At 39.6% G+C, this 25,831-nt stretch overlaps 1 protein-coding gene across 6 annotated transcripts in view; it reads right to left on the bottom strand.

The window, feature by feature from the left end:
• Positions 1-25,831, bottom strand: part of CHD7 (chromodomain helicase DNA binding protein 7) — a 180,752-nt gene that overhangs the window by 64,765 nt on the left and 90,156 nt on the right. For all 6 annotated transcript variants that reach the window (XM_058528758.1, XM_058528759.1, XM_058528756.1 and 3 more), the window contains 2 exons: positions 15,685-16,115; positions 2,393-2,534 (listed from right to left, as the gene is read on the bottom strand). In XM_058528758.1, coding sequence (XP_058384741.1) covers positions 2,393-2,534; positions 15,685-16,115 — 573 coding nt within the window. The remainder of the gene's footprint in view (positions 1-2,392; positions 2,535-15,684; positions 16,116-25,831) is intronic.

Here is a 25,831-nt window from a genome sequence, read left to right as displayed (position 1 = left end):
TAATATACTTCTGTTGTGGTTTAATATACTATACTTCTATAGTCTGTTAAACTATTATTTGAAAGATTTTTGTGAATCAAAATGAAACATAAGCATTGCATTTAACATAACTCAAAACTTTTGAATTGACACTAAAATAGGTCAATTTGTTAAACTTAGGTTGCTTTAGAAGTTACTTATAATTAAAACAAGTATACTGAAGAGAAGATTTAAATGTTTCCACAATCTCACTGTTGCAGTAGTTTTATGACACAATTTTGAGTTTGTTAAAATTACAGAGCATTTACTAAAGTTTAAACAAGTCAAGCACAAAACTCAAGAACTTTAAGCCCTTCATGCATGTGCTACAGAAAGAAACACAATAAACAAGCAGTCAGCATCACTTCCTGTGTCAGACACACTGAGAAAGGCATGTCTTCAAAGTCAGATCTACTTGTGTGGTTACTTATATTAGCTATTCAACCCATAACAGTTAAACACTAGCCAATTAGAAAGGATGCACCGACATTCATTTGAATTGATTAGCATTGTCCTATAACTGAAATGTAGAAGAAAAGACACTAGTATTTCATCAAGTCCATTTGAGTCTGCATTAATACAATTAGACTTTTAAAAAACAGCAGCAGTATTTGTGAAAGAGCAACAGAACTTTCTTCACGTGTGTGAATAAATCTTGTTAACATTATCCAAATACTATTGTCATAAAGGTGCTAGATTAAACCAACACGATTCAGGAAAAAACACCCATTGAGCATAAAAATGAAATTAAAAATCATTAAAATACTTTAGTTTAAAACTCCCTAAGAGGGCCGGCCCCGTGGCTTAGCCGTTAAGTGCACACGCTCTGCTACTGGCGGCCCGGGTTCGGATCCCGGGCGCGCACCAATGCACCGCTTCTCTGGCCATGCTGAGGCCGCGTCCCACATACAGAGACTAGAAGGATGTGCGACTATGACATACAACTATCTACTGGGGCTTTGGGGGGGCGAGAAAAAGGAGGAGGATTGGCAATAGATGTTAGCTCAGAGCCAGTCAAAAAGAGGAGGATTAGCATGGATGTTAGCTCAGGGCTGATCTTTCTCACATACATACATACATACATACATACATACATACATAAATAAAATAAAATAAAATAAAATAAAATAAAAATAAAACTCCCTAAGCAATTAAAAAAGACATCTACTTACCTTGCCAATATCTTTCCACTGACATGGAAAATAAAAGGAAATTACAAAATTAACCCAAACTACCAGAGGTATCACTATGCTAGTTATAGAATCAAACTAAACCAAAACACATTTCATTCACATTCTCTCTCTCTTTTCTCTCCCTTTCAGGTCCTCTTAGGTAAGGCCATTCTGTGAAGTTACAGATATCAGGCAGTTCTACTAACAACACACACACACACACACACACACACACACACACACACACACAAACACCTATCTGAAATTCTTTAGAATAGAGCTGTATATTGCAAATATTTTGTTTCTAACTTTTAAGAGAATTGGTAGGAGTGCAAGTAGAAAATACTTTGTGTGTACTAAAGATTAGAAAAAGTCAAGCAAACTTGTAGGGGCTGACTTCTTATTTTAGCAGGACTCCCCGGTAACTGTTCCTTGATAATCTAGATGTCATTCACAGAAGCTACATTCCCAGCCATCCCAGTGGACCACATTGGCACGCTTCCAGAGAATGTAACAAGGAAATAATTTTTAGTGATCATGTGCAAGGATCCCTTACCTTACAGGCCAATCAGTGAAGGCTGTGTGTTTTACACACAAGAATCCTAAATCTCTAATGTTTATTTCAGGGCTAGTTTCTCAACTGATTCCTAAAAAATTCTCCCAAAGTCAGGAGAATCTAACACTGGAAAATTCTGCAGCATTATCATCCAGAAAGTTACTGACTTGTTCATTGAAACTTTAGTATTACGTGAATACATCTCAACTCTGACCATCAGTGTCAGAAACCTTAAGACAAGCTACAGATTACATCTTGATTTTTTGTTATGCAAAATAAAAGAACTGACAGGCAACGAAACTTCGGAGAAAATTACAAATGTGAATGAAGCTTTAAATGAACCAATACATTAACAATATATTAACATCATAACACATAAACATCAAAAGATACATGTACAGAAATAAATGAAGATTCTCAGTTTTATTTATCACAGAGTCAAAGATCACAAAACCAAAAAGTCAGGAGTTTAATCTCGCATTGGCCCCCCAGCTCTCGTCACGATGGATATAATGTTCCAGACAACAATAGAGCCATCTTTAAAGCAGCTCTATAACAAAGACAGGGCAGGTCTAGTGTACTTGATATGCGGCTAAAGTTACCCGTGCTAAATAACCAAGGCTCAGGATCAGAAGAATGGTATTACCTGAACACCTGGGTCCTCATCTTCTTCAGGAAGAGGAGATGGTGGGGGCGTTCTGTCTAAGTCTGAATTTTCAGAACCTTCTGTTTTTCCCTTGTTGACCTTTTTCTTCAAAGCACTTGCTTCTGAATCAGGTTTCTTATTACTAGAATTCAAAGTGCATCACTTAGTGTTCACTTTTTAATGAGGTTTTCCACATGCCCCATGCCTTATATTTCCCACATTAATATCCCTAAAGTATCAATGACAACTGATAAATCAATTCATGTTGGCCATTTATAGTTAATTAAGTTTTTATGGCAAAACCCCATATTGATGACCTTTAGCAAATATCTGACCTAATTAAAAAGACATTGCTTGCAAAAACTCCTAATATCACACAGAGTACATTTGTTCATCTAGGCAATGCAAAATCCCTGCCAATTCAACAAATCATAATGAAAAATCAGATTAAGTAGTAGTTTTGCTGTCAAGTTTTTAAGGTGCAGAACTGTCATGGAAAACTAGAATTTAATGATTATTTCTTTGTGTCTCTTGAAGATAGTTTTAAATATTCCTATTTAAGTCCTTTTTTTGACCAGTACTACGAGGTGTCCTCTTTTATATCATCCAGCTACATTTTTATCCAATTTGCAACCTTTTAAAATATAACAAAATATATAGAAATTTCCTATTCTACATAATTTTACTTTATGCTCTGTTCTTAATTAAAAATAAGCTTTATTTTGGTGTCAGGCATTTTCTGAGGTAATCACAATAGCCTTTTTTTCAAAAGCTAGGTCTCCGAAATACCAAAATATAAGCAAAGCCACCCCAGTAATTAAAGTACATGTTTCATAGTATACTTCTGTCAAATGTTAATAGGATTTGAATGTTACACAAGTAAAAAGACATGAATAAACTCTAACGATAAGATTTTTTTAAGTTTACCATCACCTTTAGAACCTCCATTTGACCTTCTTTGAGAATGTACACTGAGTGCCTCCTTCCATTCCAATTTCCAAACCGGCCCCAAGCTTTTCTAATATCAACTATCATTTCTTATCCAACATGTAAAGTAATCCAACTTCAGTAATGATTATATTTACTATTTCTAATAGAGAGCCTAAAATTCTAATACATTTTGAAAAGATATATTTGAAAAAAACCTTTAAAAGTTTATTTATTGAAGTTTGTTAATTCCTAGAAAACTATGCTGATAGAATGCATTAAACAGCATGTTTTTCCAGCCTCAGCTACTACAAAAGGAAACGAGGCCAAGACATTTATGTTTTTAAGTAAAGCATGTATCATGTAAAATATTTCAAAAGTATTTGTTAATATAACATAGTATCCATCACACACCTAAAATATATTTTTAGAATGAAGAAATAAAATATTTGATAATCTTAAACTAGTTATTTTTAAATATTCAGAGCTTGTTTTTATTTTGTTTTAACATTTTAGCATAGTGAATAGCCACATAAGGAAATAACTTACAACAATTCAAGATTATAGCCAACGGCAGTTAGGTTTAAAGAGTTCTTTTTATTTAAAAAAAAAAAAAGTCAGTGTCCTAAAAACTTTAAGTCCTCAAAAGATCCATGGAAAGAATCATATTTTTTAAATTAAAAAAAAATCCACACAACAGTTCCTCATCCAACTGTCCTAGTGTTTACGCTACACATGGACAGAAGTCTCCCCTACTATGAGGCTCCATTTCCAGCATTTATTTCCGCTCTAACTGCCACAAATTATACAATACTACAGCTGAACGCTGGGCCCCTTTCCTTTCATCTGCACGCCAAGAGCAATCAGATTACCCTGGTAACCAGCGGTCACATGACCAGCACCTGCTCTTTTGGCTGGATGCCACTGACTAAAGCCATCTGCTTCCCTCAATCAGCTTTCAAACATTCTCAACACCTGCGCTGCAGTGTTTTGTGGTTTCTTTTATCAAATCAGTGCAAAACTGCTTCCAAAACTTTACATATTTCTCAAATTTGTTTAAATCAGAGGTAGGCCTGTCACAGAGTTGAACCACTGCCAGGTAAAGGAAGTTGGCAGCTCCTGTTTTTCACAGTGACCTCTCTGCACCAGAGCGAAGCACACAATTTAATATAGTGGGGTTGCTGCACCCTGTGTGAGCCACCGTATACGAGGAAAAGGCTTACTGTCCTGAAGCCCACCAGAGCCCAAGTTTGATGAAATATCAATTTGCCAAAGGAGAGAAGTACTAATGATTTTCCATCTGCCCTTCCCAAGAATGAACGACATGGAACCTTTAAGATGGCTACAAGTCGCACAGGCCCTCTCCAAACACTTAGACAAAAAGCCTGTAGCCAAGGCAAGCACTCATCCCAGATCTGATTACTGAAAGATTTCTAACCTCATTAGACCTTGCACTATTCCTGTTGCTCAGAGACAGCTAAGCATTTCCATGCTAACATCTTCTCATGACATCAATATACAAACCAAAAACATGCTAAGAAGTCAGAAAAGCTACAAAATCTTCAATGTTGACCCAAAGACATTACGATAAAGTGATTTAAAACTAAATTGCCTTTGCTACATTTTGCAATAAGCTAATTCGGATTTTCAACTAAGTGTTATATTAAAACCCCTTTGCCCAAAAAAAGCCCAAGTCAAAGTTTTTCTTTCAACAAACGCGAGTAATACAGAATGGTGGTTAAAAGCATTGATTTGAGTCAGAGACCCTATTCAAGTTCCAACTCTGCCATTTATAACCTGTCCGTGACCCCCAGATAAGTCAATTTCCCTGAGCCTCAGTTTCCTCAGCTATAAAAATGAGGTCAGTAATTATATCTTCCTCCAAGATTCATTATGAAGTCTAAATGAGATAATGGATGAAACCCTTGGCAGTATCTGGCACGAATGGCCAACATTCACACATCTGGAAGGCAGGCAGCTGGGAACATATTCTAGGAAGTCTGAAAACATATTCTCTGGCTATGGCTCAGACCCACTTGGGCTGAATCACCTGCAGAGACTTATGGACAGGACCCCACTTCATCACGATCACTTCATCTAGTCAACATGAATGGAAGGAGTCCTCAACACAAGCTAAAAGAACCACCAGACAATCCGAAAGGCCACTCCTCTCCATGCCTACGACCATTGCTTTAGTTGAGACAGGTATCCTTTCCCACCTTGACTATTACACCTGCCTCCCCACCGCCTCATCACCCTCACGATCCACAGGCAGGGTTACCCACTCTCAAATGGCCAGAGAAAGGACACATATTCCATATCCAGAGTCATTATTTAAATCTGTAAGGTTCAAAGCTAGTCTTTTATAATGTCAAAGCCAAAACACAGCCACCATACAGACATTCCTCTTCCAAATTATAATTTGGAATGCTGCAATGCACAAAGAGGGCAGCTCTTTCAGCTGGGGAGAAGAGAACATTATTAAATAAGGAACAGCACTTAAACTGACACAATATTGAGGATGAGGCCATTGAGCTACTTGGTACAGATCAGAATTTCAAGGCACCTCCAGCAGCTGCAGCGATGGCTACTGACGGGCTCAGCCAATGCTGGCCCCACACAGCGACCTCCGAGTGAGGATCATAAGAGAGAGTAGGCGTGTGCGGGGAACACTTTCTAATTCTAGCTCTGAATGGCCTCGGCCCTGGAGAAATCACATCTGCCCTTACTCCTCTCCTGAACCTCTCTGCCTCACACATTCCCTAGCTCAGCGACATGGTACTGCCACGAACACATCACCGGCAAACTCACCCTCCATACATCACCAGAGCAACCAGCTAAAACGCAAATCTGACTGGATAATTCTACATAAGGTCCAATCCCATATATACTAACATCTGAGATTCTCAGTATTGGCATACAGGGTCCTCTGCAATTTTTGCAACCGGCAACATTAACTTTATTTTTCTACTTTTCTCACAACCCAAACCCTTTACCCTTCATACAGCAGACATACAGAACTACCTCCACTTTCCCCCTGTCTACTCATCTGCAAGACTCGACTTGGACATCACTCATTCAGAGAAGCATTTTCTGGCCATCACAGTCTGGATTAGTAAGATCTCACTCCACCTACGTACCACAGGATGTACCCCACACAAGGGATCTTTAAAATACACAGAATTCAGTGGTAACATTACTGCAATGCATTAAAACCAACGTTGTGTGCATATGTGTGTGTCTTTCTCCAAGTATCCTGTAACAGTGACAACAACAAACACATATACAGCACATATACAGTGCTAGGCACTACTCAAAGTGCTTTTTTCATTAACTCGTTTAAGAAAATCCCACATAGATTCTACCTTTATGATGAAACTCAGTAAAATTGGGCTAAAGTACTACCCAAATAGAGTGAAACTTAGTCATTTTTCCAAACCAGCACATCTATCTACTTCTCCTCCCCGCTCACAGAGCTTTTTCTGATCTTTATCTCCCATTATTGCTGGTGCGACTGAGATGCAGAGCCACCCACTCCTGAAGCTAGACAAGCCCTTGTCATCTGGGAAGAAGCACATTTTTCTGGGCATGCTGCTGGTGGTTGGAAGGGCCACTGTCCCTCCACCAACTTTACTTACATTCACATTTCATCATGAGAGGGGGTCACTGGTGGGCACTCAGACCTGCTCAGGGTCCATAGCTAAGTGACACTTAGGTCACCTCTGCCAGACCCAGCTCTAAAGTTCTGCGATTGTCCCCACTGTGATCAAAGCACACACCATCTTGATGAGAACTCTGAGAAAGAAGTATTAGGAGAAGACAAACTTTGCATTCAGAGAGGACTATCTGTCATACGGAGGAACATTCTAAGGAATCTACCCTTATGGAAAGACTCACATTCAGCTTCTGGCTGTAAGAGTCCACAACAATGGGCTGAGTGATATTAACTGAAATGGGATTGGATGAATTCATCCCAGCTAAGATACAGCAGATAGATAACATTCTTTTTGGCAAGAAAGAGTGCAGGCTTTTTAAACAAGGCTTTATGCAAAGGGGAGAACTTCAGAAAGCCAGCGAGTTGCCCTGATTTACTACAAAATAGAAGGCAGTTAAATATTATATTAAATATTAAATATTAGCATCAGCCTAAGAATCTAAGTTCTTAGAAGGAAGTTTGAAAAGGATCCATACGGTGGAACCAAATTTGAAGAGAAGAATATGGTCACAGTTAACGAAGATGTCTGGACAATGGAGGGAGTTCTCCACCAAACACACCCTTCAGATGGGAATCGTCAGTGATGATTCTCACCACACTGGGGAAAATCAACCTTGAGGCTTGGGTCACAAAGATTCAACAGATTCGTTTTCAGGGACTCAAGCCAAAATGTCACAGTGTAATCTTTTAGAAGAAGAGCAAAAGGTATTGAAACATATCCTCATATTTCATATTCTCAAAGGCTTTTTAATAAACAACTGAACCTAATGGGTGAGAACTGAGAGACATGTTTGGCGCATATTGCAGTCAAAAAGCTCTAGCCTGACATAATAAAATACAGAATAAACAGTTAGGGTCAAGGGCCCAATGCTGGTAGAGAGAAAAGCATTGAGCCTCTCAACTTAAAGAGTACAGGATTTTCCTCTAAGTTTTTAAACAATAAAAAAGAAAATTCAGATAAAGAGGCAAACTGAAAAAGAGACAAGATGAAGTACTAGAAATTTAAAAGGATCAGTTAGGGCAACATAAAATCTGATAAGTTATCAAGTAAAATTAACCCAACAACATAAAACAAAAATTTTAAATAAAGTCCTAAGACTAAAATTTATTTAACAGCTAAACTAGAATGCAGTAAAATGCAGGTGACAGAATAAACTAATGAGGACAGAGACAAAACAAACTCTGCAGGACAGATAATAAAAGCAAAGGTCAATACCTTCACACCAAGGCAGTCAGAGCTCTGGGGCGACGGCCCCAGGAATGCTCAGGAGACTGCCCAAACACCTGAGACTCTCCACAAGGCCACCTGGGCAGGATGGGGGGCAGGAGCCAGACCCTGGGCCCGATCCCCTTATGCCCGCTTGCTCCAGGCACAGGCAGCCTCCGGGTGATCTGAGTCGCCCAGCCTGGCGTCTATATGCTTCACTCCAAGCAGGAGCCTTGCCAGCCCCAACTCCTAAACTCCACCCACAGATGCTTCGCCCTACTCTTCTAGTTGAGAAAAAGAAAGAAGAAGAGTTGGGGGGGGGGAGGTTCTATTTTACTTCTGAATAACAAATGTATGATTGCAATGACAAATTGAAAATCTATTATCAATACACTTATTTTTTTAAGTTCTCTGAAAATCACTGGATGGAACACCTCTAAGACAAACAATTTAATCTAACTTGTTACCCTAAGTAGCTGTTATAGCATCAAGTATTCCCTAAACGCATTAACTAGACTACATTTTTAGGAAAGGAATAGCAAAGCAAGTTAAAAAGATACAGAAACTTAATTCGCTTTCATATAAAATGTGCATTTCAAATGCAACAGGCCTCACCTTTACATTTTGTAACCAAACTTTCCAAGGATGAGGAAACGGAGGTCAAAGAGGTTACACGCTCAACCCAAAAAGCTGCAGTCCTAGGCCCAGAGCTAGAAGCTGTCTGGTTCCAGAGCCCACGTTCAAGTCCTGGGACTGGCCTCAAGGTGTCTAACCTCCTCGTGGAGCGCTCCTTACGAGTACAGGGCTGGCCTGGCCTTTTGGGGTATCCCTCAGGCTTCAGAAACCTTTCCTGATGAATGTCTTCTGTTAATTGGGATCATCCCTGAGTAGCCTTCCAATAAGATTAGAACTCTGTCCTAAGGGCTACGGTGCTGAGCATTTTTAAAAGAAGAATGTTAAAAAAATGAAAGAGAGAGTATAGTAGAAAGCTCTCTTGAAACAGTCAAATCCATTTTTAATATTGAATACATTCTAGAGGAAAAAAAAGACTCATCACTCAGTCAAGAATTATTATTGAAAATATAAAGGTTATTGAGTTTTATGGATTGAATTAAGATCTGCCAGAAGTAAGATGGAAAAGAAGCCTAGTTAGCTAATGCTATCAGATGCTTTGTGATCACAGAAGCTCAACAGTGCACTGCCTGGCACTGTCATGTAACATAAAGAACTGAATAAAGTAGACATTGCAAAACTGATGCACAAAGTATGCCTTTCAACACCCTTTTACTATTGTATATTCTCCCAAGTGCCAAACAGTAGGGCAAACATTTGACTGCTTATGCCAAATTCTACGATGCCACTCATTTATGCACAGCATTCCCACAACCCAGGAAGGAGCACAAGTAAGGGTGACTTTGGCAGTCAGAACCCCACTCCCTAGATTCATCATTACCCTCTCTGATCTGCCAGGTAGCTAATACAACAAATGAGACGAGATGTACTGCCCACCCACATACTCATCAGGTGCTACAGGTAGGTGGAGAATGGGGCAGAGCAAATGGTAAAACCAACAAGGAGAAAATATCACCACCCACCCTAACAGAAGAAGCCCAACTCCCATGAAATTATATTATTCCTACAGAAATCAGGGCTACATATAAAATTAGTACTCTAATGGAAGTTTAAGGGTGTTGTCTTTCTAACACAGAAAAAAAAAAAAAAAGAACAGTGTATTTTTTCTTAATTCACACGCTCTTTTTCCCTATTGAACATTTTAAAGCTAAGCCACATAGAGTTCTATGTGAGGGGCTGAAGTGAGGGCTGGCACTTCAGAGACTGATGCTCCTACAGTGGGGCTCCGCACAAGCATCCAGTGACTCAAAGGGGCCTTTATATAGGCAGAAGACAACTAGCAAAAAAATCTTTATATATCAAGTTTTTTTTGCATTTGTACAGAATTTCATACTTTTCAAAAGCATTTTCATATATATAGATATTTTTAACAATAATTTTAAAAGTCAGTCTATGATTCCTTCTGCCCTTTATCTTCCAACTCGAACATCACAGCCACATCTACTATGGTAACATACGCTCCACCTAAAATTCCACTTAAGAAAGACTTCAAAGAAACGTGTCTCCAGAAAAATCCCCCTTGAACATCCCACTGCTGCCCACGGCCTTGTCACCTTTCAACTTTCATTGATGGGTGCAGTCAGAGTTGAAAGTGGGATCTACATCACCCTCTCCCACACAAACCAAAGTGGCAGCGAGCCACTGCTTTGAAGTCCACTACAGCTCACTGGACAGGCAGAAACAAATTTCCAGCAGGCCCAGTGTGGTCCATTCCTGCATCTAGCACAGAGCACGAGTTAGCAGAACTTGTTTTTAAGGGTCAATGTTATTAGGCATTCTCTTCCCCAATGAGTATAAACGGAACCACACGCTGTCAAAGATATCAGGGTCTGTACTAAAAAGTTACTGATGACTCCCCCCATTGCTCATTCAGCTGATTTAAGATAAATCAGATGGAGGAAGGCTCACAGTGCGGCCTGCACTGGCAATGGAAAGACTCTGAGGTGGTTATCCTGAAGGAAAGAAGGATTTGGGATTAAAAAGACCCCATGGCCCCTTTGTCAAAGAGAAGATAACCTTTGAGACCAGCACGAAAGGGGGCACGTGGTCCTATCCCTGACCCAGAGCTTCAGTTTAATGAACCAGAGACTGGACAGGGCAGGCCACTGGGTAAAGACACACGATGTTCACGGACACTTTTTCTTCCCTGCTCCTCTCCAACACTGAAAAGGCTCAAAAGTCCATTTTGTGACCACACGTTAAAGAAATGTACACCCTCTTCTGCAGGCACAGTGTCCAAAATACTTAATTCAGTCTTTCCAATTATCCAGTGTCTTGGGTCAAGACTAAATCATAGCATGTGATAAAAGAAAGAACAAGAAAATAGAAAGAAGAAGAACTGTGGGTTTAATTTAATTTACTACCTATGTACCTGATGGGGAGATACCTGACTATCTAGGTATTCTGTACTTATTAGCAAAACTAGTTTAATAGTTTGTTTTTGTGTCTAATCTTTACTGAGAAGTTTTACATGTATGAGAGCGCATTATAAAATATTTATTAGTTCACCAAATGCACCACCATTGGGCTTGCTGGCTGAATAAAAATATTTCTCGGGTAAATGCTGCTGCTCTCTTAGATCATAATTGAGAAAACAATATCTGAAAAGCTAAGTTCCTCAGAAGAAAGTTGCTACATAAATATTAATGATAATGACAGTGTGTGCACAAGAAGTATACTTTACACGTTTTTGGTACCTTATATGTTTTTTAAAGTAAGAGCAGTATGTTTATTTTCCAGTTTAAAATAAAATATTTTCACTCTTAATTGAGAAGCAGCATTCTAGTTTTCTACTAACTTTAATATCGAGGCTGGAGAACAGAGCAAGGAACAAGACGTGTTCCTAGAAACTGCATTAGAAGCAAGTCTCCATGGCTTCATTTAACTGAAGCTTCAGTAGTCAAGTCACAATCTTTGGCCAAGTTCCCTTCTTCATGTACATTCAAAGAATCTTTATATAGCTAAATGGACCACTAAATCCTTCAAGAGCCATTCAAAGGAAGCACTTCCTCCAAATTCTCTTTCGTTTCACAAGGCCCATGCATACGCAACAGAAAACACACTGACAAGGAGAATGCAAATCCTCATCTTTCAGCTCCATGAATCCTTCCATATGCAAAACAGCATCTTCTCCAGCCCACGAATGTCTTAGCTTTTATTTTCAATATTAACTGCCAATATTTGAAAGTATAAGGACACTTAGGAAGAGCGCAAGAAAAACAAGTAGAAAAATATATATTTAACATAACAGGGAAAGAGGGGGAAAAAAAGATGCAGTTCGAATAAAAAAAGCGGAAGGTGGCCCATTTTCCTCATCAAGATTTTAAACGTCTTTTTCTGAAATGCTGAACACTTTTTTCTGTTTCACAACCTTTCTATATAACAGCTTCTGGGCAGATTCTTTTAGGTTCTCCTGCACGGGCAAGACAAATGTAATTGTATTTTGGTTGCCAAAAGGGCCAATTGCTGGGAACGGCCACAAACTCAAGTCTCAGCCATTTTATGGAAGAAGGTGGGATGACAGATAGTGAGAAGGACACCACAAAGGCACACAAGGAAAACTGGCTCCACTGACGACAGGCACCCCTTCTCATGCCCTTTATCACTGAGTGTGTGAATGACGCAGAACAAGCGCTCTCCCTGCCACAGACACAATGCAGAGCAAGCCAGACCACCAGTGGGTCACTTCCATCACCACCCGCTCAAAGGACAGCACGTTTGTTTGCAGAACCTCACCAACGATGATGCTGAACAGGAAAGATGTGTGTAGTGCTACACTAAATTTTTTATTTCATTTCTGTTTATTCCCTCTATTTCAGCCCTCTGTGGGAAAATTATTTTCTGTATAAACAAATTCATCAAGTTAACTTATTCAAGGATGGAAATAACTGGTATCACATAACATTTTGCAAAACAAAATTGCCACTGCTGTATTCCAGTGCTTAAAAGCAAACTGCTATGGCAATTCAACTCCAGTACTAACATAACCCAAACCCCCTATTACTTTCATCATTGCATATTCAATTTACATAATTATTCTGCAATGCTATTCAGAATTTACATGTAGTTGTATGCATTCTAATTATCCTTGCTTCGCGGCTGATATTTCCTTTCTAGACTTAGCAGAACAACAAGACCACAGCTCAACACACTCAACCAACAGAAACACTGTGGCCCAACAAAATAATGGACTGGTTTGTTAATTTACTTAAAATCTCTATTCAATTACCGTATTCTTGGACAGCCATCCCCGTCTGACCACCAACGACAGGAAAGCCGCTCAGGAAGGTCCTCACCGCACTTCATCATAAATCAGCAAGGGGCCCTACAAGTGGACAAGTGACGAGGGCCAACAGGTGCCACAGACACTCCCGATGCCCCTCACCGTGGCCTCCTGAGTCTCCAGGCCACAGTACATCAGCTCCCTTTTCACTCGCCATCTCCATAGTCAACACAAGTGTTTCATTCAATTATTTTCACACTACTTGTGGACAAACAACTATCACCTATAGGAGGCATCAACTGAGACTATTAATCAAAAGCAACAAAGGGGAAAAAAAGTACTGAACTTTCTTTTTGGGAGAAAATAATCACATGCCTTCCTCCTACCAAAAACCATGTGACTCTAGCGTGAAGACATTACTCAGATTCAGCAATGCCAAACGGTCACTCTGCAGAGAAGATTCAGACATCAGCGTGGGCAGCTGAAAGCGCGCAGACAAGGCTTGCACTGAAGGTTTCTCTAGTGGATAAACACAGGATCTGCATCTGTACCAAGAAGGCACAGGGTGCCCAGGACTGGCTGGATCTGATGTCCCAAGTTCCTAACAGTTTACGGTTTATTGCTTATGGTTGTCAAGGAAATTTTAGCAAGTTTCATTGTTAAATATAGCATTTTAATATCTGTGCCCAATATATTCTACAGGAGGTAGGGTATGCCCAAGTACATTTTTAAAGATAGGGCCAGTCTGATGTAGACTCAGAACTTAAAAGAAGACAGTTGGAAATTCATGACAAGATCCCAGATACAGTGTTTTTTTTTCTTTTTTATCAATTTTTATCATTAGGTGATAGATTCAAAAAATTAAGATAGAAGCTGAAGACAGATATATCTTGAGGCTAAAATTAGTCTTGGTGATGTATTTCCTGAGCTCTAGAACGCTTTTTCAGAACAGAGACTCTTACATTTTAAGTTTAAAAAAAAAAAAGAATACATTCTTTTTAAATTTTGTTTTGATTTCTTTCTCCTTGGGAGAAATGAGCACACTTCCTCCTACCAAAATACTTAGATTTAGCACAATACTTAGATTTAGGCAATTACATATTTTAAGAACCCCTCATAAGTCAGACAAATTCTAACCATGTCCTCCTTGCTCACATCCCTAACACAGCATCTACAAATAGTAAGCACTTAATAAAATAACTTTTAAATAGATGAAAACAGAATTTATAATGGATTGTGGGTTTAAAAGAGTTTTACAATGACAAAAAAATAATGATTTTCAATTAAGAGACCACATACGAAGGTGTCAAAGAACGTTCATAAGTAAATGCAAATATGAAGTTACCTGTAAGACTGAGTTTGAATACAATTCAGTTATTTTGGCATCAAAAAAAGTACTGATGGTAAAAAATTTTTAAATGACCATGATTCAAACTTGCAAAACACTACAGAATAATGTGCTTGGGGTTGTTTAGATATTTTTAGCAGAAAGTTGAAAATCCAAGTTTGTCCTTTCGCTCTGCAGCAGCATCTTTCTGGTCACAGAAATCATGTCCTCTCCTTATGTACCTGCACACACACACACAGAAAAGCCTACAAGCAAAAGGGTTACAGGCCAGCAAGCTCAAATAGTTCACACTCAGCATGTCGATTGCAGAACTGAGCGTGCATGCATGCACACACACATGTGCATATGCACATGAGGGTAGGAGGTGGAACATGTTTTCTAATGGAGTTTGCAAACAGGTTCAGATTAACCAAGTATCACCATACTTCCATCTGGAAACTATATTTTCTAACATGAGCCATATTCTGAAAAATAGATTCAGATGTTTGGAACTGGTTCAGAACAGTTGTAAGAAATGTTCAGTACAAATGAAAAAAATTAGTCTTCAATGTCTTCTCCTCTCAGTTTTTCTTACTGAGTAAACACGCCTTCTGGGGAGTCAGAGAGTTGGTGGGGGAAGTACGGAGGGGAAGTATGGAGTGGAGGAGACTATTTCCTAGAATCTAACATTCACGCTATTCTTGCATGCATCTCTAACGGAGAGCTGCTACTTAATTTCTCCCACGTAGCCCGCTGGCATTTCAACCCTGCCCCTGGAAGGCTTACTCCGCCAAGTGGAGAGAACTAATTCTCCTGTTTCAACTTCTGAGAAGCAGGGCTGAAAAGCTTAGTGAAATATAGTCACCTGTCTTGCTTCTATAATCCTTCTTCCCCAGTTTTGTATTGTCACTGAAAATGAGGTTGCTGGTCTATGCTTACAAATAATTATGCTGGTAACTTGGTTCTATTTGTTAAATGACAAATTTTCACAAAAATACAACAAAGAAGTTTAAAATAATAAATAATTTTTACCCAGTAAAGTTTCTAAAATCTGCCATCCAAATCAATGGTTCATAATAACTGAGTCCTAAATTTCAAAATGCATAAAAACCTTAACTTTTTAGTTTGGATATTAGAGAAAGAAGCCCAACAATGAGGACAAAAATCAAAGCACTCCCCCGCCCCCACTTCATGGGTTGTAACTGGGTGGTGCTCACTTCTGTACCGGGTTTGCTGGCAGCTGTTTCTGCCCACAGCCTACCTTGACTTTTTGCTGGATTTCGGTTTTGGCGTGGCAGTTTTTGCTTTCTTTTCCTTTGGCTCTTTGGGAATCTTGGGGGCTTTTGGGGTCTTGGGTTCCTTGGGCTCTTTCTTCTCCTTGGGTTCTTTCGGTTCCTTCGGATCTTTTTTTGCCTTCGGCCTTTTCTTTTTCTTTTTCTCTTCCTGGGACCCATCTAGTGAGTTCCTATTAAGTTCTTGGTTATCAACCCCATCAGGGAAGTCATCTTTACCAAAACTTTTACTGGGATCCTCTGCAACAATGTGGTTGTTTTTCTTTTTCTTCTTCTTCTGCTGTGGCTGCTGCTCTACTGACGGCAGGTAATCATCACTCTTCACTAGCTGAGCATTCGGTCCACTAACCTGAGTCATATCCGGCACTGGTTTCTCTAGAAAGGGCTCCGATGGAGAATGCTGAGAGACACAAATAGGAATTGAAATTAGTTTATCATTCTTCGTAGTGAAGAAAGGAACTGAAAGTTAGTGGCTGATGTTTCTAAAACTTACTCTATACTCAAGGTAGCAAATATTTTACCAACTATACAGTTGTAAAATCTATCATCTTCTCTCATCCAAAAAATATATTTCTTTAACAAGAAAGCTTTTAAATAAACAGAGTTTAAAAGGGCAACTTAGTAATACAGTACAAACTTCCATTCAAGAAAAAAAAAAATCTCATTGAGCTGAAGAGACTGTCCATCTTCTTAGCAGCCTATGTAGGAAATAGTGAATGACAAAACAAGAGAAAAGCTAAACCACAAAGAATGAATTTAAGTGGAATTCTTTTCCCCATGTGGGAAGAGGAACTCAAACTAAAGATACATAATTAAGGTACTTTTAAAAAGAACAAGTACTGCGCATTATAAGATTCAGGTACTGTGAAAGTTTGAAATCAAAGTGTATATACATAAATCTTACTCAATATAGGCCATTTCAGATTTAAATGATATCAAAGTGCCAAATTAAAAGCACATACCAAACTTAATGACTTTGGATTGGTTAAATTTCTTGTACTAATATGAAACGCATATAGTGTTTTTCTTATGTTACTAAACCCACACATTTCCAAATTTCACTGAGGAAGAGAGAAACCAAATAGTCAATTTGACATGCCTTGCAGGAGATTTTTGACATTCACTAGGGCTATACCCAGTAGAGAATACCACCAACTGGGATGCGATGTTGAATGACTAAGTCAGTGACTCAGCCTCACAACTCATGATCCAAACCAGGGCAGGGGTGGCGTATCATCTCCACTGTCAATTATGACATCTAAGGAGCCTTTACACATCAACAAAATACTTGAAAATGTTATATCTGTAAACGTCAATCATTTTCTGCCTTTTTCATATGCTTCTCCAGACACTTAACAATAAGTATAATATAAATAGCAACAACAATAACAGCTGCTAGTGTTCACTGAACCATCTTACTGTGTGCTAGGCATGTGCTAAGCTTTTTACACCCCTGACACCATTCAATCCCCACTCCAGCCCTAAGAGCTAGGTATGAACACAGACACTCTAAGATGCAGTACGGTGCCCAAGGAGCTACAGACAGTGAGTGACAGAACCGGGACCCACATCCAAGTTGATGACTGCAGAGCCCACACCCCTCACCACACCACCTCCAAAAGCGGAGCAGGCAGGAGAGCCCAGGCCCAGGTCTGCAGAGGACTCAAGAGTAACCCAGAAGTCTTGGGTCACCATCACAAAGTGCTATAAATTACATTCCAGTACAGCCAACATTGACTGAGCACCTACTTCACGCCATGTACTGAGCTAGATGCTCCCAGGATTGGTTCACCTGACTCTCACCACAGACGGGTGATAACCTGCCCCCATCTTTCAAAAAGAAAGTCAAGTGTGAGGCAGTTGTGTGGCCACACAGGAGGTAATGGAGCTGAGATCTGAATCTGGGCGTCCTAAATCCAGTCCTCTTCTGAGTCTGCCCATCTCCTGAAATCTCACACACGGGCATCCTGCTAGGAAAGGCTCCACAGGTTTCATTTGATTTCCAAAGTGTTCAAAAAATCACTGTCTGTAAAGAAACTGGTTTTACTGTTGCCACTAAAACCTACCATGGCTACTAAAGAAACCTACATTCAATTCTCCATCTGCACTAGTATAAATACAAGAAAGAGCCCAGAACTACAAGGTAAGAGACAAAAATTCTCGTCCAGGCCCTGCCATTAACTATATTATCTGGGGAAAATCATTTCACTCATCTAGGGTTCATTTTCTTCATTTGCAAAATGAAGGGTTTGGTTACATGATTTCCAAAGTCTCTTTCAAAATCCTATGGTACTAAGAAATCTTAAAATACATATTGGCCTTTCTTAGTCATGGCTGAGAGAGAATGAACCTGAAACAGAGTAAGGAGACACAGGAATAGAGAGAAGCAAGGGCAGAAGTTTGAGGAAGAACACAGGGAAGTTTGTGTTCAGGAGCAGGTTTCCATACAGGGACAACACAGCTGACCAAACCCTGGAAAAAGTTATGCACTCGCGCTCTATTTTTCCGTCACAAATGCTCTTAATAAATGTCAACTAAGGCGCTGTCCAAATTATCATTACCTGAGAATTAACAGGATCTGATTTAACTCTTTTATTATATCTAAGTTGCTGAAGTCAAGTTAATTGTTACATGTTATTTCCTAATGTAAGTGCAAAGGAAAAAAACGTATCTTTTTGTAAGGGACAGACACAGATATCAAACTTATTTGGGACAAGCTATTTTTCAGAAAATGAAAGAAAAAGGATTTCCTGGAAGAGGAAGGAAAAAGTCTAGCAGTAAACAATGCTTAAAGCTTAGAATGGTGAACCGATTCCAGGTACATGTACCTTCCTTTAATCTGCCCAGTATTAACTCCAATCACCAAGTGCCAGCTCCTAATGCAAGATACCTGGCACACGTTTATGAATTAGGAAAAGCATATAACACATAACACAAAAAGACCGAAAATTTATCTACACACTGTAGCATACAAATCACTTTAGATCTCCTTTCAGTAATAAATGAAGCCATAAATTACTATCCCTTAAAAATTTAATCTTCCATAAGAAGAAAAAAAGTAAAGATTAAATACAAAAAAGATATTAATCCTGTTTGATACACAGCAGAATTATGTTTTGATACTATTTGAAATAGGGTGAAAAAGGTGCTCAGAAATATTATAGTGTTTACCAGACCCACACGTCCTTAAATCTTTTAGAGAAAAGCTGTTTTTGTAAACATTTAACAAAGAACAGATGGCCTGCCTTAATCATGTGGGGGAAAAAACCTGGAGCTCACAGTAATACCCTGACAAAGTCTCCAGGCCCCGCCGTGCCCCCCCCCCCCGCCCCCATGCGTGGTACAGTCTTCTCTAATGCTATTTAATTTTACAGCGGATATTTTCCCATCAACTCCCACTGCCTGGCAGGTAATCAATGCCATTAACATCTGATATTACCATATAGGGCATTCCTAAAACCTCTCATTTATTACAGCAAACGTGGAGCAGGTTAGACACCAAAGGTATTTTTAAATACACCTTATAGGACTTTCTGCTTGACATCACTTTCTACCATAATTCCATATGCCTTCTGGCATATTATAGAGTATATAAGGACTGTGCCATGGGCTTTTGGAACTACAACAGAATGACTGATATTTAAACTATAAATAAAAATGATTCAATGTGTGTTTCTTGTTAAAAAAATTACCACAAAGTAAAGAAAATTGTTTTTATCCTTAACTCCATTGTTCATAACATATAAATTAAACACACAAACAAGTTATCTTATATAAAACAGAAGAATAGACAGGATGCAAATTTAACTAAAGGAGAGCTGGGGTGGGGGAAGTGAGGGCATTTCCTCTGTTATCTTTAAGCAAATGCAACCCAAAAGGCTCAGGAGCATTCATCAGAAGAAAATGAAAAGTATGTAAAAAGAAACTTTTCATCTATTTCAAGTAGGCCTTCCCTCCACATTCATCAGTATTTTCTGGCTTAAAAAGTGATCTTATTTAATCACATTTTGCCTTAATTATATTACTGAAGCCTCAACCTGCCAGCAATGTCAAGGAACGTGAGTGAGCAGTGTAACAGGAACAGTGTGCAACGTTTCCAACATGTATAATCTCTGCAAACTAACAACATTCTGTAATATAAGACATTTATGGGCAAACATTTTATTTACTGAGTGATACAAGCAAGTCTAAAATCAAACTACTACTTCATAATAGAGAAAAGATACTACACACTGGGTAAGAGTAACATGGTACTTCTGGGAGACATGTCCCTCCCCACAAATTAAGCTAAAGAGAGGCACCTGTGCTCTCAGAGAAACTAAGATTGTGGTGGAAAAGCGGCAGGCCAACGAAGCCCCAAGTAACAACAAATACAAGCTTAAAACACAATAAACTATGATTTAAATGGTTTTTAAAAATAGTCATTTAAGATTGAAAAGTACTTTTTGTTTTTTTAACGGCTTTGGAGACACATTTCTGTCACGAGCATTCTGCACTTTCATTTTTCCAGTATTCCCCAGGTTTGTGATCCCTCTACACTCTTTTAAAAAGGAATTCCAGTATGAAACTGAAGCTCAAACTTCATCCAAAAGAGTGTACAAGTGTTCAAAAGAGCATCTAGCAAAGGTTCAATACATCCTATTGAGATTCTAACTATCTTTTCTTGTCAACGACATTGATAAAAAGAAGATGCATTCAATTTGGTGCCAAATGCATTTACTGGTTTAACAAATATTTGAGGATATAACAGTCAACAAGGCAGCCACAGTACCTGCCAGGGAGATGAGAGCAGCTAACCCAGGCTGACACCAAGGAGGGTTCCTGAAAACAGTCAGCCAGGCTGGGACTGAAGGGAGGCAGGTGCTAGGTAGGGGTCCCTTCCTCAACGGCCCCAGCCTGAACAACACACCATGCCTAAGGTTGGGTTACCGAGGCATAAAAACGTATCACAAGCAAGCTTTTAAAGCCCTCTTTGTGGGAGAGTAGATCAAGATGAGGAGACATGAGTTTGAAGGGTCAATTGAAATAATTTTTAACTTTGATTCTTTGATACAAAATAGTAAGGCGAGAATCAAGGACTGAAATATTTTGTTTGACTAAATTTGGTACAGTAGTCCTCCCTTATCTGAGGTTCACTTCCCAGGGTTTCTGTTACCCGCAGTCAACCGTGGTCCCAAAATATTAAATGGCAAATTCCAGAAATAAAAAATTCATAAGTTTTCAATTGCACACCATTCTGAGTAGTGTGATGAAATCTCGCACTGTCCTGCTCTGTCCCACTGGGAGGTGAATCACCCCTCTGTCCAGTGCATCCACACTGTGTCTGCTGCCCGCCCATGAGTCACTCAGTAGCCGTCTCAGTTATCAGATCGACTGTCTCAGTATCGCAGGGCTGGTGTTCAAGTCACCCTTATTTTACTTAACAATGGCCCCCTAGCACAAGAGTAGTGATGCTGGCAATTCAAATATGCCAAAGAGAAGCTGTAAGGTGCTTCTTTTAAGTGAAAAGGTGAAAGTTCTCAACTTAATAAACAAAGAAAAAAAATCATATGCTGAGGTCACTAAGATTTACGGTAACTTTTATTACAGTGTATTATTATAACTGTTTTATTATTAGTTATTGTTGTTAATCTCTTACTGTGCCTAATTTATAAATTAAATTTTATCATAGGTATGTATGTATAGAAAAACACAGTATACATAGGGTTCAGTACTATCCTCGGTTTCAGGCATCCACTGGGGGTCTTGGAAGGTGTCCCCCGTAGATAAAGGGGGACACTATTACAGTCAGGGCCTCAAGTTCAAGCCTTTTATATGCCACTTAGTTTTATTCAGCTCAATCTTAATAATTTTGAGGAAAAATTATTTATTGAATGATTTATGAACACAAACACAAAAATGAACGATATCAGGCTTGTTGGTCATATGACTTGAGAAGGCAAAGTACAGAACAACATTGTTTAAGTTTAGGATTTTAAAAGGTGTTACATGAAAAAAGGACTTGGGTCACTTGAGTTTTGAGAATTCAGGGCTAACCAAAGTGAAACAGTTTTCTTTACTGCAAAACTCTCCAATCCCTTACTACACTCTGAGGGGGGACAGCACAGAGTGTGCCCTAGAGGTACTTAAGCGTGGCATCCTTTTTCGTAGAATATCTTGAATGAAAATGTTCTTCAAAATATACTCTGGATTATATTGACAGAGCTAAAGCAGGGCAAATCCATCACCTCTGTGGAGGGGATAACAGGAGACAGAGGGAGAGAGAGAGACTGTCTCAAAGCAGTGGTTATCAAATGTTTTAAAAGACAGCATATGACTATACGAACAAATATAATTTTATATAAAATGCACTGAAACAGCTCTCTGAATTGGCAGTTTCTTTTATGCTCATGTGTAGGAATAAAGTAGGAATACCAGTATAATCATATAACAGTGACACATACAATTTGGTACATACACAATCAAGATAATTACTAAGTTAAATAAAATGAATTTTGAAATATCATAACAATTTATCTTAGTGTGTACCTCAATCATTAAATTTTAGAACCGAAAACTTTTTAAAAAACTACTGCATCTCATTTAAAAATTAAATATCTCATGAAAGCATTTTTGAAGCTTTGGTTTTCTGCTTGTGTTTTTAAGCTGTCCTAAGAATAGATATGCCATACAAATAAAATTTTAAATAACTACAAATTAACATGAGCCACTTTTATGGCATCTAAATTATAAACACATTTTGAGTTAGGTGAGTCCAAATTAATGAAAATAATGAATCAACTGGTCATGTAAATTTAATGTTACATAGTTTCACATCAGATATTGAATGCTGACCACCATCTGCATATTGAGGAGCGGAACTATATCATAGGAACTGTTACACAACACTTTTACGTGTGAAAGGCGACTATGGTGTTGTGGTGTTGCTACAGTCAGTTTGACTAGAACATAGCAGTGAAACTCCACCGATGCTAAACCCTTCTCTAAGTGTCTGAGAAATCCTAAGTGGAACGGACTCCCTCCCTGAGGAGGAGAACAGGCATCTGTCCACCGTCCTTCACTCTCTGCCCTTCCCTGTCTCTGTCCTACCCAGCTGTCCACCCCTGGGCTGGGTGCTCCCTGCAGCCACGGGACGTGCCGGCCAGAAGGTGAGCTCTGCAGGCTCCGGCGCCTGCAAGGTGCCTCCAGCCTGGCCCCACTCAGGGCGACGGGGAACAGCCCTGGTGTTAGGGAGGGGACACCACTACCTGCAGGGAAGTCCTGAGGCCATCCCGGGACACTGTACTGAATGGTGTTTTTTAAACCACGGACTGTACACTTAGATGTGCCGTCCAGTCGCTGTAATAACCCCATGACGGTGGTGAGGTATGTGAAATTACTGCTGTTTTATAAATGAGGAAACTCAAGATTTAAAATGAACCTAAAGTTATACAGCTAGAAAATGGCAAACCTGGAATGCTAACCCAGGAGATGTGGCTATAAAATCAGTGTGAAGGTGACCGGCCAGCCCAGAGCCATCGTCCATGCCAGGCTGCAGAGGGGCAGCAAGGAGGCCTCCACACCCCGCTGTGGTCACAGCACAAGCCCGGGGTGCAGCTTGCTGTCTTTCTCCAAAACCATAAAGGCCTCAGTTCTAAAACCCTAACCCTCATCTACGGCTTTAAATGGCTTTTGACTGACTATAAATCCGGATTTTTTGCCTTTGAAGGGTCAAGGGAGAACTCTAGTTTAGTTCCAAATTAAAGCTCTGGAGAATCACTAACTTTTCAACAAAACATAAAAATGTGGGTAAGAACTGATACTCATCTAGTGCTTTGCAGCTAGCAAACATTATCCAGTTTGAATCTCAAAATCACCCTGTTTGACAGAAGTAGAATTCAATTCAACCAATCTGTTTTGTCCCAGGAACTGAACCAAGTCTTCCAGAATCAGAAAATGAAAAGCCCACTTCCTGCCCTACCTTGAAAACTCTCCCCAAACCACCTAAAAAGAACAGCTTCTACGATTTTTTTCTAATTCAATCTACTATATTTTAAGGAATCTAACGTAGTCAGTCTTTTTCGCCAGTTTGGTAACAGATCAATTCCACTTCTTAGCACCAGATGAAGTAGTAGGTGTGCATTTAAGGACCATGTAGAGAAATAACATGTTTGTACACACACACAGCCCTAGGGCACAGAGTTTAACTGATGTTAAATTAAAATAAACATACTTTTGATGTTTCTCCATAAGTGCCTAGAAAAATTAGCTTAATTGTTTATACAAGACTTGAATGATGTTTTTACATGTGTTAGTTTTCCAAAAACTTTCTGCAGGCAATCAGACTGTGTTCCTGATCTTGAGAATCTCCTATTCCTAACGAACTTTTAATAAAAGGAAGAGAAATGTGGAGGGGCCAAGAGAACCCATTACTACTTTGGGCAGGGAAGAAACAGAAACAACCACAAATTCAAGATAATTCAAAGCCTATCACAGGAATGGTGAATAACTCCTCAGTCTCCTGGGCCACCAGCAGAGGGGCAGCCCCCTGTAGGCAGCAGGCCTGCCCACCCATAAAGACCACACCCATTCTCTTCCAACTGCAGCCTCCCAAGAAAAAGCAGGGTCTGCAGTGTGGACATCATGGTGCCTCTGGCTTACAATAAGCAAATTAAAACATGAACCCCTTAGAGGAATTGGAGATACAGTCATCCTTTGACCTTCTGTTCTGAATTTCTTAGTTCCTTAAGGCAGTAAGTCATCAAGTGCTATCTTTTACCACACATTACTTTCTAAAGAGAAAAGATAATATGCTCAGAGGCCTTAACAAAGTCTATTTTATTCTCTCCGTCTCTTTTTTCTTTCTTTTCTTCGCTACGTTGCATGTAGTACCTTCCCTTAGTAGGCTCCACTCAATAAGGAGCAGTGAATGAGAATCTACAGAAGCAACTCCCAGTTCACAAGCATTTGTCTGGCTTATTTCAGGTTAGCTCTAAGGTTCATATTGTTCTCAAGGAGTGTTTGGAGGCTTGACTTTGGCAGCAGACACCCAGACCTGAAGCTACCCAGCTTACCAGGGATCAAACTCAGCAAAACACACGACAGCAGTGCTTCCGGGCTGGTCAAAGTGTTTTGCATAAAGAGATCCTATTCAAAGACACTAAAGACAAAGACCAAATTTACATACTAAAAATAGCTTAGTTCAATTCAACTATTTTTTACTGTACACTTACTCTGTATTTGCTATCACTAGTATACGTAAGAGCAAATCTGATCCTTCAACTGGAAAGGTGCAATGCATGGAGTCTGACTCTGGAAAAGCAATTGATACCAAGTTTGCATTTAGCTTTCCACTACTCTAAAAAGGTCAACATTAAAGTAAGTTACGATGCTACTCCTATGAATTTAAAAAGTCAAACTTCAATAGACTGAAAGGAAGGTGTGCCTTTATCTAACACTGAACAGTCCCAGGGGTTTCTGTAGAAATGGGAATAGAACAATCTTTAAGGGGAAAAAAATCCATTTATAAGGAGCTCAGTGATAAAGCTAATTTACACACTCTAGGCAAGTTCTCCAGGATTCAGAGACTGTGAGTCTAGCAAATTTAGCTGGCAATAAATGCTTAATGGTGGACTACTGTGGTCCTATAAAAACTCATTCACATCTTGTAGGAGGCAGAATTGTCAGATGTCCCCATGCTCTGCACCTCCTTCCTGACTGTCGGGGGACCTGTGATTCTAGCCAACGGAACACGGCAAAGGTGAAAGGATTTTGCAGGTGTGAGTAAGGTCCTAAATCAGTTGGTTTACAGTTACTCCTCAAAGGGGAGATTACCTCGGGTGGGCTTGACTTAATCAGGGGGGCTTGGAAAGAGGGGATGGGCCCTCCTTGGGGGTCGGAGACTCTCTCTGTTGCTGGCTGTGAGGAAGCAAACAACCACAGTGGGGAACCCACCATGGCAAAGAACTTCGGGGAGCCTGTAGGAGCAAAGGGCAGCCCTGAGCAACAACCAGTGAGAACTCAAGGGCGAGTCACACAGACCAGAGAAAGGAATTCTGTCCACAACCAGAATGAACTTGGAATCGGATTCTTCCCCAGTCCAGACTCCAGGTGAGAATGCAGTCCTTCCACCTGACT

This window comes from Diceros bicornis, chromosome 33 (assembly GCF_020826845.1).
Source record: "Diceros bicornis minor isolate mBicDic1 chromosome 33, mDicBic1.mat.cur, whole genome shotgun sequence".
NCBI classification, from domain to species: Eukaryota; Metazoa; Chordata; class Mammalia; order Perissodactyla; family Rhinocerotidae; genus Diceros; species Diceros bicornis.
Note: the sequence above shows the minus strand (reverse complement) of the source record. Positions and strands in the feature narration are given on the sequence as shown.